This window comes from Salvia splendens, chromosome 8 (genome assembly GCF_004379255.2).
Source record: "Salvia splendens isolate huo1 chromosome 8, SspV2, whole genome shotgun sequence".
Lineage (NCBI taxonomy): Eukaryota > Viridiplantae > Streptophyta > Magnoliopsida > Lamiales > Lamiaceae > Salvia > Salvia splendens.
The window spans coordinates 33,982,697-33,996,921 of record NC_056039.1 but is presented as its reverse complement, the minus strand read 5'-3'; the positions used below and the strand labels follow the sequence as shown (position 1 = coordinate 33,996,921).

At 36.1% G+C, this 14,225-nt stretch overlaps 2 protein-coding genes across 2 annotated transcripts; both read left to right on the top strand.

Annotated features, from left to right (window-relative positions):
* The first annotated feature begins 82 nt into the window (after positions 1-82).
* LOC121743684 (mitogen-activated protein kinase kinase kinase 17-like) lies at positions 83-1,211 on the top strand. Its single transcript, XM_042137012.1, has one exon. The coding sequence runs from the start codon at positions 137-139 to the stop codon at positions 1,139-1,141; it is 1,005 nt and encodes a 334-aa protein (XP_041992946.1). The 5' UTR covers positions 83-136; the 3' UTR covers positions 1,142-1,211.
* A 3,596-nt stretch (positions 1,212-4,807) lies between these two features.
* On the top strand, positions 4,808-12,776 carry LOC121745053 (DNA repair protein RAD16-like). The gene is made up of 16 exons (XM_042138815.1): positions 4,808-5,109; positions 5,227-5,322; positions 5,936-7,074; positions 7,655-7,777; positions 7,849-7,922; positions 8,450-8,510; positions 8,609-8,755; positions 8,839-8,924; positions 9,363-9,432; positions 10,047-10,169; positions 10,833-11,063; positions 11,432-11,536; positions 11,613-11,765; positions 12,052-12,140; positions 12,261-12,341; positions 12,485-12,776. Exons 1-16 carry the CDS (start codon positions 5,067-5,069, stop codon positions 12,555-12,557), a joined length of 2,694 nt encoding a protein of 897 aa, XP_041994749.1. The 5' UTR covers positions 4,808-5,066; the 3' UTR covers positions 12,558-12,776.
* Positions 12,777-14,225: the final 1,449 nt, after the last annotated feature.

The following is a 14,225-nucleotide window of genomic DNA, read 5'->3' as shown; positions in this document are numbered from 1 at the left end:
TTCTAAATATGCCACCTTATTCTCATCATTGGTCTCACACACCCACGTATATATATAGTAGCATAGTACAACAAATGTCACAACCAAATTGAAACACACACAAAAAAACATCCATTTCTCTACCCAAAAAAAGGAAATGGATTGGACTAGAGGCCACATCATAGGCCACGGCGCCTCCGCCGCCGTCTCAATCGCCGTCTCCCGCCTCTCCGGAGACGTATTCGCCGTGAAATCAACTGAGTTAAGCCGGTCCGAGTCCCTACAAAGAGAGCAAAAGATTCTCTCCGGTCTCAATTCACCTCACATAATTGGCTACAGGGGATTCGATATTAGCGTCGAGAACTCTACGGCCGTGTTCAATCTCATGATTGAACACGCCCCAGACGGATCGCTGTCGGACTCGATCCGCCGCCGCGGCCGCCTCCCTGAGGCGGCCATTCGCCGCTACACTCAAGGGATCATTACAGGATTGGACTACTTGCACTCCCGAGGAATAGTGCATTGTGACATCAAAGGGAGCAACGTGTTGCTAGTCGGCGGCGCCGCCAAAATCGCGGATTTCGGCTGCGCCAAGGCGCAGCAAGAATTCGCTATCGGCGGGACCCCGCTTTTCATGGCGCCAGAGGTGGCGCGTGGGGAGGAGCAGGGGTTCGCGGCCGACGTGTGGGCGCTCGGGTGCACGGTCATCGAGATGGCCGCCGGCCGAGCGCCCTGGCCGAACGCGCCGGAGACGCTCCGCCGGATCGCGTTTTCCGGCGAGGCGCCGGAGTTTCCGGCATCTCTGTCGGAAGTTGGGAAGGATTTTTTGAGCAAGTGTTTGAGGGTTGATCCGAGAGAGAGGTGGACGGCGGAGGAGCTGCTCCGGCATCCGTTTCTCGGAGATATTCGGCACGAGAAATTGGGCGGAGATTCTGATTCTCCGACGAGTATTCTTGATCGGGGGATTTGGAGCTCGGTTGAGGAATCTTCACATGATTCGATTGAGATGAATTTTGCGGAATTTTATGAGTTGTGTAAGAATTCAAGAAGTGAAAAGTGGGATTGGACGGAGAGGTGGATGACGATTAGAGACGGTGAAAACGTTGATTTTGGCAGTGAAAGTAGATTTAGATGTGAAGAACAGAGCTTTCTTTTTACTTAGTTGAAAAGTTTGGGGAGATGTACATAGTTTTTAGTGTAGGATCAATTTGATTTTTGGATAAATTGGTACACACTTTTTTCTCAGTTCAATTCTTGTCTTATTCGATTTTTATTTAAGCAAAAAATAGAAAAAGATTTGGTCGGCTAATGATTCTGGTGCAGAGGAACTAGAATTTTCTTGGGAACTGGAAGCCCCCATTTCGAAAAAAGTTGAGATCGAGAAATCCCACTTTGATGGAGCTAGATTGTGAGTTTCTAGATATTAGTTCTATAAAGGCGTAATATAATTTTTTTTAATAATTTCCACAAATTGTGAAGTAGGAAAAAAAGAAAATTTTCATGCTCTTTTCTCGAAAGAGAATTGGAGTTAACAGGGGAGGACTAGACGTTTGAATTAATATTACACATTAGTCTTATGGATTTATAATTAAGTGGACTTATGAGATACTATTAAAGTGTATTTAATCAGCAGGTGAATTAGGTACCAACTTGAACACTTATTTCCTTGAAACTTTGCTCTTTTCTCTCAACCAACTTAACTGCCGTCGATATTATTGAACTTTTTTTTTCACATGTTGAATTCTATTCACAAAATTATCTACTAAAAATACTTAACTGCCGTCGATATTATTGAACTTTTTTTTTCACATGTTGAATTCTATTCCCAAAATTATCTACTAAAAATATGCTACATGCTTGTTTTTTTGTCTGCGCTTAGGGTTTGAAAAGGTATGGTGTCTATCAATTTAGGTTTGGGAGATTGGAATGGACATATATTTCGATTTTCATTATTGAATTAGTTTTAGTATAAATTACTTCTACTATCTATTTGAGACTAGTTTAGACGAGACTTGAATAATGAAATCAACAACATATTTCTCATAACAAATCAACAGCATATTTGGCATTTCTCTTTTACTTTTAGTTAAAAGTTGAAGTTCGTGACCTTTTCTACTATGCATGCTTCAATTGTTCAAGTCTCATTTTGACAACATTTCTTATTTCCAATTCTCAGTTTGATAACATCCTTTTTCTTTCATAAAATCTCTTTATTTTAAAAATGTGGAAAACTAATAACTGGAATATAGACATATAGTATTCAACATTATCCTTAATAATCCTAAATTCTTATTCACTTAAAATCAATATACATATAAATTAACTTACTAAAAAATTAGAAAGATCAGAGAAGCCCAACTGGTATAAGGCTTAGCCCAATACAATACTTACCGAAATGGCTAAAATGGCCCAATGAATATCTAGAATTTTAGACTACATTCCACAATGGTAGCAAAAAAAGGGTCATTTTTATAGCATTGCTAAATTGTGCATCACATTTCATCTTATTTGCAATTTTAAAAATGAATAATTTGAGTTTGACTATTATCAGAATATGATAAGTACCATATATGTATTGCAAAATTGGATATCTATATTTATTATTTGCATGTCTCCAATCCAATCTATTTCAATGCGAATCAAGTAATATAAAATAAATCTATACTAGTTTACTAGTACTTTTAACCATGTACACATAAATGATCTCAAAATCGTTCCTTACCACATCGAATTCCTGACAGAGATCATCCATGGAGCAAGTTACATCAAAATAATTTGTTTTGAGCAAGATTCAATCAAGTAGCATCAAAATCCCATCTAAATCAGATATTTACAGCTAGATTTAACCTCTAATCCCGATTCCAACTGCTGCTCCTACTCCTCAGATTCCGATTCTATCTGCTCCTCCTCAGATTCTGATTCAGACTGCTGGTTCAATCCTTGTTTCTCCAAGAAGGGCTTGACGAGGCCATCTGTCAAAGCAGTGGTCGACGTAAAAGACGCTTTCAGTATGTTCAAAGCCTGCATCAACATGACATTTACATCACAGCCTCCAAATCTCAACTCCATTTTTCCTACTCTTTCAATTTTTTAATAAATACTCCCTCCGTTTTTTAAAATATCAACAATTTTCATTTTGGGCCGTTCCTTAAAAATAAATTTTTTGATCTTTCTATTTTAGGACATAAACCCCACAATCCACTAACTCTATTTTCTCTTTCTCTCTCTTACTTTACTCATTTTTCTTTTTTTCTTTCTTGCTTTACCAATTGTGCATTAAAACTCGTGTCGTTTCAAATGTTTCTATTTTTTGAATACGGATGGAGTACATAAATAGGTGGAAATGACTAATTATTGTGTTCTGATGTTCGAGGAGGGCGGCCATCAGCGCCGGACCAGAATCCGACAACAGCTCCGAAATTGGATGGTAAGAGCACCCGCAGTGACAGCTGGATGCTGTCTCGAGACAGCAATGCGGTCACTCCGTCTCGTCCTGTATCCCTCCGCCGAGAGCATGTTGGCGAGCTGGCTCACCACGCGTGTCGGCCACATGGCGAGCAGCGGTTGGGTTGTGACACCCACTCGTCGGCTTTGCGAGTGAGCGTCAATTTTCAGCCATTTTTAATTATTTTTTTAAAAAAATTGAAAAATAAAAAATATTTTTACCGTTTTTTTTTTGCCTGTTTTGTTTTGCAGAATTATTTTTTTATTTTCTTTTTTCCACATTTATCTATAAATAACCCAATTCCCCCACTATTTTTTCCACACACGAACACTACACTTTCACATCCTCCCCGCACGTTGAACACGCTTCGGAATCACCATTAGCGGGTGTGGAAGGAATGCCGCAATTTCAACGCCATCTACGTGGCCGAACACGCTTCACAACGCCGAAGCCAACGTCATGGGTTTGCACAAGTCGTTGCTATGTATTTCGTTGCTAAAAATAAATTGTAATATTAGGATTTCAATTATATATGTTTCGTATTTCCCGATGATGTAATTTCCGTGTTTTTTAATGAATTTATGAAATTATTAGCATTAATTTAATATTTCAGTGAAATATTAATTGAATTTGTTGAAAAATAAAAATAAAAATGAAATGGGATGAATAGTTAAGGGATGAGATAGTTAAGAGATAGGGGGTTGCAATTGCAGTCTCTTAATTAAAAGATGAGGTAAAAAGTGCAGTGTGGCCATGAATAGTTAATGGATGAAACGATATTGAGATAGAGATGTGGATGGCCATAAGGATCGAGGCAAGGTATTGAACTGAATTAAATGAGGATTTTCTTTCTTCTTTTGGAATTGCTACCGCTCAAAAGTGTTGAATCAACCTTTTCAGTATGTTTGACCGTTGACTGGAGATTATCCCCATTCACTAAAGAGGGATAAACAATGAATTAAGATGGATAATAATATTAATTACATGATTTTGACAGTAGCGTTAGCTTAGCACACTGTAAATTTCGTCCAATGTCACATACAGTATACTAATATGCAACTCATCCCTTCCCCAAAATAACTCCAAAGAATTCATAAAATCACTACTCCATAAACAGCTTCTAATATTTATTCAAAGTATTTTCTATTTTTCGATATTAATCTTCCTTTCGAAAAATAATCCTTATATAAATAACACAACTATTTTAATATATAGTATAGATTAAAAGAAAGAAAAATATGATAAATAGATAAAATATATAAAAAAATAAAGATATTTTACTTGATACGAATAAAACCATTTTTGATAGACTAAAAAATAAAATTAAAACTATTTTCTATATAAAAAAAATATACTCCGATTAAAGCCAAAGCCGTCGGTACATCACGAGTCCCGTCGACGGTTTGTGTCTCTCTTTCTCAAACCGTTTATAAAATGGCGAGAATATAATAGCCTTTTCCCGCCGCGAATCTCCTCCGTAACCACCAGTCACCACCACCCCACCACCATCCACCTACCCCTGCCCATCTTTAATCTCCTTCTGCTTTTTTAACCACGGTTTCACCAAAACAAGCAGCTCAATTGTTCAAACCCTAACTTTTTTAATATACCGTTCAATACTCTCTGATCCTCCAATTACAGAATGAAGCTCCGCTCTCACGGAGATGGCGCTGCTTCTTCCAAAGGTGCTTTCCTTTTTATGTTTTTTTTTTCGATTTTCTGATTTTTTAGGTTCAATTTCTTTATGTGGAATTGCAGTGTTTGTTACTGTTTATCGACTTTGAGAAGTGAAAATTGTGCAGGGAAGCGGAAAGTCAAGTACAGAGACGGTTCTGATGCGGAAGATTATGGAGTGGAGCCGTCCTCCGATTCTGATTTTGACGTTCCGAGTGATGATGGTGCGTAATTGACTGTGTGTGACGTTTCGGTGATTAAATGTGTGGTTTTGGTAGTTAAATGTTTCGATGTGATTCTGGATGGCTGTTTTGGGCGTGTGTGCTTATGTTTCTCTTTGAAGGTTTAACTTTGTTGGTGATCCTCATCGAATATGATAATAAGCAGTATGTGGGGAAAGAGATTATCCTGCTCTTTTCGATTTTATCTTATGGTGGCATACATTTTTGTTAAATGACTTGTTTACATTTATTGAAGTATATCACCATGTAGGTAGTAGTATTGCTCAGAATATTACGGAGGCAAGACATATCAATAAAGATATATGAGAAAATCTTGGACATAAATGAGATCATTTATCATGCTTTAGGATACAGTTTTTGGACACTGGCATTCGTAGCATAAACTCGGCTACTGTAATCTTGTGCTGACTTGAGTAACTGATTATGGATGCGACATTTTTTTGCAAAATGTGGTATATCAGTTGGAATTTCCATATTTCCGTCAATCTAACTTTTCTATGTGAAAATCAATTTTTTAACTGCAACAATTTATCTTTTCCCCCTTCGCCCAAACCACATATATGGAAGCATCACTGACTTTTCATCTTGTGTTTAGGTGAAGATCTGCTTGATGCACTTGATAACAGTACAGCAATGTTCAATTTGAACTATATAAGTGATGATGATGGTGTCGCGAAGAGGAGGAAAAAGAACTCCTATGGGAAAAGCGCAAGTAGTAAAAAAGTTGATGAAGAAGAGAGTGAGAGATTCTCAGATGCAGACATTGAGACTGGTATTGGCATTGATCTAGGGAAAATCGAATACGCTGGTGGAATAGTTGAGAAATTTCTCTCGAAAAGGAAGGGAAAGAAGAAAAAAGATAGGCCTATATTAATGTGGGAAGTATTAGAAGAAGAAAATGATAGATGGATTGAAGAGAATTTACAAATAGATATGGACCTGATGAATCAGAATGAGATATCAATGGAAACTGCCGAGCCTTCAGAGGACTTGATAATACCACTACTAAGATACCAGAAGGAGTGGTTAGCTTGGGCTTTGAAGCAAGAGGAATCTTCTGCCCGAGGTGGCATCCTTGCCGATGAGATGGGAATGGGCAAGACTCTCCAGGCAATAGCGCTTGTTCTTTTTAAAAGAAGCATCTCAGCAGGAATTCCTGATGCTTACTTACCCTCATCTTCAGGCAGTTCCTCAAAGGAGTTGCCACAAATAAAGGGCACACTTGTTATATGTCCCCTGGTTGCTGTGATGCAGTGGGTTAGAGAGATTGATCGATTCACTGCCAAAGGAAGCACCAAAGTCCTTGTCTATCATGGTGCCAACCGAGCAAAAAATCTTTATCAGCTTTCAGATTATGATTTTGTTATAACAACATATGCAATTGTTGAGGCAGAATACAGAAAATATGTGATGCCTCCTAAAGACAAATGCCAGTATTGTGGAAAATTGTTTTATGAGCATAAGTTGAAAATTCACTTGAAATATATGTGCGGACCTGGTGCTGTTCGGACTGTTAAGCAGGCAAAGCAGCAAAGAAAGGAACCAAAGGGCAAGAAAATGCCGGATCTCGAGGTTAATACAAGGGAGATAAACAAAGGGAGCAAAAATGGCATTGGTTGCAAGGAAATGGAAAATGATGATTTAGTTGATAATTCAGATATGACCAGCCTAACCACATCCAAGGGAAAATCTATTCTGCACTGTGCGGCTTGGGAACGTATTGTATTGGATGAGGTAACCCTGATATTTTAACTTTTGTATGAATCTATCTATTTTACTTTTATGAGAGTCAAGCCTCTAAATTTTGGGTCTTAAAGTCCTTTTGTTATGCTCGTCTGCTGACCGTGGGTCTTTATGCTACCTTTTTTTTATTTTGCATGTAACAGATTGTTTATCCATTTTGTTGCAAGAGATTTATTGATACATCTATATAATTTTTTGAATTAGCAACGTTACTAGGTGTGTGTGTGTAAGAGAAACGGTTAGCATTTCTACCTGCATAATTTTGTCAATGCTGTTGTTTGTTTAGTAAGTTTTACTAACACAAGGGCCCAAACTATTCAAATAACTTTAATAACAATGAAATGGTGACTCATGTGTTTATCATTAAACTCCATATGATTGTGCTATTTGTAATTCTTCTCACTTGCCAACTGATTGAACCTTGCTATTTTATCAGCTTTCCACTTTATCAACTCATTGGGTCCATTCCAATTTAAATTTCTGATAGCAACGACGACCATCAAAAAAAGTCTTCCATTGTTCTTCATAGAGAAAATTACCTCCTTGTGGACTAACTATTTTTCTGCTACAGGCTCATTGTATTAAAGAAAGACGTAGCAATACGACTAGAGCTGTTCTTGCTCTACAATCTAGATACAAATGGGCTTTAAGTGGTACTCCCCTTCAGAATCGTGTGGGCGAGCTCTACTCACTTGTAAGTTATGGTTGAAGAGTGGTACCATCTAACTTACTGTATTATGCTAACAGATTTGAAATTCCTTTCAGATTCGCTTTCTCCAGATAGTTCCTTACTCGTATTATTTCTGCAAGGATTGCGATTGTCGTACGCTTGATTACAGGTATTGCTTGAAAAGTTTGGTAAAGCCTTTAGAGTTCAGGGCTTATTCTCTTTCTCAACTAATTTTCTCTCTTCTCTCCTCCACTTTTCTCCGGTCGGAGGTGAGAGAGCAAGAAAGTAGTGAACCTTTTTCATGTTTTCAGTTCCCGTGAATGCAATGAGTAAATGGATCATCTTTCCATTGCCTATATTGTGATATCAAACCGGTCTTTCTGTTGTCCTTCTTATGGTGATACTAGGGTATTTGCATCTGATCCACTGGGTGAAGTTCTGTAGCATTTACATTTCCGATCCTCACTTTACAGTAAATCTTTCATGAGATTCAGTGCAATGCCTTCTGCTGTATCCTGTCGTGTTCTGATATTATTATGACCATTTTCCTTTTTATCTTTATCTCACTCTATATGCATTAACCTTAGTATGAGTCTGGTCCTGCTTATGTTTCCTTTTAACTTAATTCTTCCTTGCTATATTGTAATTCCAATTGTGTCTGGCAGTTTAAATATCTGAGCCTTTTATGTGGTACAGTACAGCAGAATGCCCAGGATGTGAGCATAAAAATGTTCGGCACTTCTGCTGGTGGAATAGAGTGAGTACAGCTAATTAATAGTACCAGTACTTATCTTTTTCCTGACATTGTTATATTTAGACATGTCATATTAACCAGCAATGATTTCATTCTTTCAGTATGTTTCTACACCAATTCAAGATTCTGGCAGGAAGGGAGGTGGTAGAGGTGCTATGATTTTGTTAAAGCACAAAATCCTGAAAAGCTTAGTGTTAAGACGTACCAAAAAGGGTAGAGCAGCTGATCTTGCGCTGCCCCCTAGAATTGTATGTTTTTCATGTCAAACAATCTGAATTTCTTATTGATTTGGTTCAGCATTGTCATATATCTTAACTTTGCTCTAATTTAGGTTACATTGAGAAGAGATTCTCTCGATGTTGTTGAAGAAGACTATTATACAGCACTCTACAACGAGAGTCAAGCACAGTTTAATACGTACGCCTTCTAAATTCATCATCTCTCATTTTGAGTTCTGGATGTATGGACAGATGATTTTAATGATATATCCATATATTATGTACTATGTAGTACTGGTTTAGAGTTTCATTTGCTTGGAAGTAGTCAAGAGGCTTGTCATCCACTAATTTCATGCGGCTCGTCTATCCTATAAAAGTTTTTACCGGTGTAGCTAGATTTCTTGATTACATATCCTTTTGTATCTTGGTTCAGGAATCAAGTTACATGATATTCCTAATGCTGTGGTCATCAATTTTTTATTTTTGTTTCCCGTAATCATGAGCATATTATTATTATTATTATTATTATTATTATAGGTTAGTAATGGCATACTGTTTATTGTAAAAAGGTTTACCTCCTCCAAGAAGGTTAATGAAGGTTCACTTTTGTCATACCATATTCTTGTCTTATTGGCAGATACGTCGATGCAGGAACGCTGATGAATAACTATGCCCACATATTTGATCTACTGACACGCCTTCGTCAGGTTATATACTAATGATCTTGGTTCATTAATGTTCAACATATCAATATAATGTGTTCAAGACTTCAAAAACAATATAAGCAGGATTGACATCTAACTTTAGCATGTCATGAACTTCTATAACTCTAATGGCGTATTTTGATTTTTTAAACGACAAATTTGGAGAAGACATGTCAAAAACAACAGTTACAGATAATGGGATAGTGTCAAACAGATTCATATAACATGTTTGTTTTCTAACTGCAAGCAAAATTTTGTGATTATTACATACTCCCTCTGTCCCACGTTACTTGAGTCACTTCATTTTTGCACTCGTTTTGGAAAAATTATGAAGTAATAAATAGTTAAGTGGAGAGAGACTAAAGTAAGAGAGATAATACGAACGAGAAGACTCTCCTCTATATTATTCTCTCTCTTACTTTACTCACTCTCCACTTTAACTATTTATTATCATTTTCGCAAAACGAGTGCAAAAAAAAAAGAAATGACTCATGTAACGTGGGACGGAGGGAGTATAATAAAGTGCTCTGGAAGTTTGCAATATGGATCCTTTTATGGCTCCCTACTCCGTCCATATCTCAATCTGCTGACCTTAAACTAATCCAACAAAATTGCAGGCAGTTGATCATCCCTACCTCGTGGAATATTCTCTTACTTCAATGGAAAGAAAGGGCAAAGCAGTTGATACTGGAAGTGATGTAAAATGTGGCTTGTGTAATGACACCGAAGAAGACACAGTGGTGAGTTCAATACAATTTGTTGTAACTGTTGGTATCCCTAAGTTGTGGAGGAACTAGTTCAACTGTATATTACTACATTATTTATATCCTCTTTCAGGATGTTCTACTTCTATATTTTCATCTGCACAGTTTCCACATCCTTACATTTGTATGGGTTTAGGGTTTAGGGTTTAGTGAAGTGAATTATACCTTGGGACTTATAATGCTAATTGGTGTTGCACTTTCTGAACTGTTGCATAGTGAAAGTTCAGTAGTCATTGCAATGGAACTGTTTGTCCATCAAGCATCACTTCATCACATTAATTCTAGCTGAAGTAGATTTCTGAGTAATGGATTCCGAAAAATGGAAAGCACTGAAGATGCAGTATGCATATATGTTGCTTAAGCTTGTAATTTGAGCAAAAGGGTATATTGTTATACGTTACAGTTGCCCATTTCCAATCCAGGCATTATTCATCTGTTAGTTTTGACACTGAATATTCTTGACTCATTGAATGCTGAATAGTGAATGGTTAAATCAGCTGTGTTTTGATTTCATAGCTCAATACGCAATGTTGCTAGTACTTGTGATAAATATTAGTACTTTTCTTTTTGCATTGGTTACTTTTTATTCTAATATTTCCATTTTATGAATGTCTACTGATTACTCAAGTGGCACAACAGGTCACATCATGTGGGCATACCTTCTGCAAACCCTGTTTGATCGATTTTAGTGCTAGCATAGGACAAAACTCTTGCCCTACTTGTTCAAAGCCACTTACTGTTGATTTCACCGTAAACAAAGATGGGAAAGAACCAAGGTCAAAAACAACTGTTAAAGGATTCAGACCATCAAGCATTTTGAATAGAATCCGGCTTGATGATTTTCAGACAAGTACAAAAATTGATGCTTTGGTATGTGGATTTAAAATATTTCCTCATCCCTTTAACAAGAAAAAAGAAAGATAATTCGATTTTTGCAATATATTTGATTATACATGCATTGTCATTTTGCTTTTAATTTTTGTGATTAATTTACTTATAGATAGATTAGTGTTGCTATGTTTAGCTTTTGCCAACTTTTAGTCAGGTTAAATATTTTTTTTCTTTTAGATTTATTAAGGATCAAAAGAATGCTATCCTAACATAGCTGTTTACTGTGTCGAGGCTCTGTTTTTAATAAGTAAAATTGGACTTCTGTCACTTTTTTTTGTATATACAGCAGTTTACATTTTTAGATTAATCTGTTGCAACTGCTCAATTGTTAGTATACTTTACTGCAGAGGGAAGAAATTCGATTTATGGTTGAAAGGGATGGTTCTGCCAAGGCAATTGTCTTCAGCCAGTTCTCGTCTTTCTTGGATCTCATACACTATGCCCTTCAAAAGGTAAGTTTGGTCTTCTCTTTTTGTTTACTGTAATAAAGGAAAACTAAGTAATGGTTATCTCTTTTTCTTTTTGTAGTCTGGAGTGCAGTGTGTCCAGTTAGATGGGTCCATGTCAATGGGAGCTAGAGATACTGCTATAAAAAAGTTTACCGAGGATCCTAGTTGCAGAGTCTTTTTGATGAGCTTAAAAGCAGGGGGTGTCGCCCTCAATCTCACCGTAGCATCACATGTAAGAATTTCATTCATTCTCTTCTATCCTATTTGATTACGTTTTAATCATTGTTAGTAAAACTTATATCAACGAAAGGTGATTATATTAACAGTGTGTGAGTATGAAGTAAGTGTGCTATTGCCACTCTTTGGATCTTTTGGCCCTCCTAATATCTTAAACATAGCTTCCTCATTTGTCTTCAAAGTACAAGATGTTAACTTCCGTGTAACATGCCTGGATTAAATTGGCATAATTCGATGTATACATAACGTGTAAGTAATGACTTTCATTTTGATGTCACTAGGTTTTCTTGATGGATCCATGGTGGAATCCTGCTGTGGAGCGGCAGGCGCAAGACAGAATTCATCGAATAGGACAATTCAAACCAATAAGGTATGTTAAACGAGCGGTGCACTCCTGAAAATTTTCACACTCATAGTAACTGTTGTACACGTGTTTACATATACGTTTTCCATTGGTTCTAATCTTCAATTTCTGTTTCTTCTGTTCAAGGATTGTGAGGTTTATTATTGAAAACACCGTGGAGGAAAGGATTTTAAAGTTGCAGGAGAAGAAGGAATTAGTATTCGAGGGGTAAGCTGATACTCTCTTTAAATGTAAACGAACATGTAAAAAATGTTTTGATTTGCTCTGATTTACTTCTTTGATTGATGATTCATCCTTAAATCTTCTCCAACTCAACCACTTGCATTCTTACCGAGTTACTCTGAATGCAGCACGGTGGGTGGATGTTCGGAGGCCCTGGCCAAATTAACAGAAGCTGATCTGAGATTCCTGTTTGTGACCTGAGTTTCATCAGTCTGCTGGAAAATTCTAGGATTTTGTCGTGTCGTTCGGTTAGTGTTTCCTTTTGATGAACGAATTGCTAAAACTAGTCTGGTATTTTTGACTCCTTTTGGCAAAGAAAGATCTTTGCTTCTTGTTGTAATGTAACAGATCTTTGATGATGCTAGACATTAACGCGTGAATGTGTTACAGTTTATTGCATTTTACCTATATTTGATTTTACTGTTTTTTGCAACCTAACTCAATAAAATAAATTTCAAATTTTTGTAACTATTTATAAGGACATAATTTAATTTTATGTCTGAAAATTTAGGATCTCATCTATTGCGTTTGTACAGAGAAAAAGGTGAGGGAACAAGGGGTCCTGAATTAAGTGAAGATGCTAATAGTGTGAGGGTCATAAATGTGAATTGTGTTGCATCAATAATACTATAAAATTGAGGAATTTTAATTTAAATTAAGTTAAAATAATTGCTATTTTTTTGTGATTCATGCAAATTTGGTGAGGGCATGCTCTTGGCTTAAAATTAGGCAAAAACAAAAATGATCATTTTGCTTAAGCAAATACTAATAGTAGCCACAAGATCAATGATGTGTTTATTACACTTTTATAAAAAATGTCTTTTTATTACTCCATTGTATAGCATTTAGTTATATCAGCAGAATTGGCTTAACAACATCGTTTTCATTGTGTGGGAAAATATGCATATACGCAAAACATAAAATCTATTAATAGTAGTAGAGAATTTATCGATTGTCATTAGTACTCACTCCGTCCACCATAAAATGTCATATTTTTCCTTTTTCGTCAGTCTTCCAATAAATACGTATTTGATTTCACTTTTTCTATTTTTGGCAAGTGGTCTCCACGTTCCACTAATTTATAATAATAATAATAATAATAATAATAATAATAATAATGAATATATTTGGGGTTTATAGATCCTACACGAGGCGGTCTTTATGCACATAATGAGGCACGGATTTATACGTCAATAAAAAATAGTTGGTGAATGTGGATATTAATGTGTTTAAATAAATTTTACAAATATAGCATCCGCTAAAATCATCGTTCATCAATTTAAAATAATATATAAATAAAATAAATATATAATGCAAACTAAATGATGTTATGAAATTAACAAGTATAGAACTGACAAATGATACTCAAATATACAAAATATAATACAGTTGTACTAAAGTGGACATGATTGTTAGTATTGTAATTCAAATGATACTCACATACACCAAATATAATACAGATGTACTAAAGTGGACATGAATGTTAGTATTGTAATACAAATTAAAAATACAATACAAAATAAATCATTATTAAATATGAACAGAGTAGTATTGACAAATGATACTCACATACATCAAATATACCTATATGACAGCATCAGCATTATACATATGTCCACTTTAATACAATTATGGTGGTGTTCGGTTGGCAAGATTAAATCTCATGATTAAATATATATCATGTTTGGTTCATAAGATTGAACCTTTCAACTTAATCCTAGATGGATAGTCTCATGATAATTAGTCATATCATCCCCCCTCAAACTAAAATAATCTCACAACTTAATCCTAGATGGATAGTCTCATGATATTAGTCATGGCAACCGAATGCCACCATAATTGTATTAAAGTGGACATATGTTTGGTTTT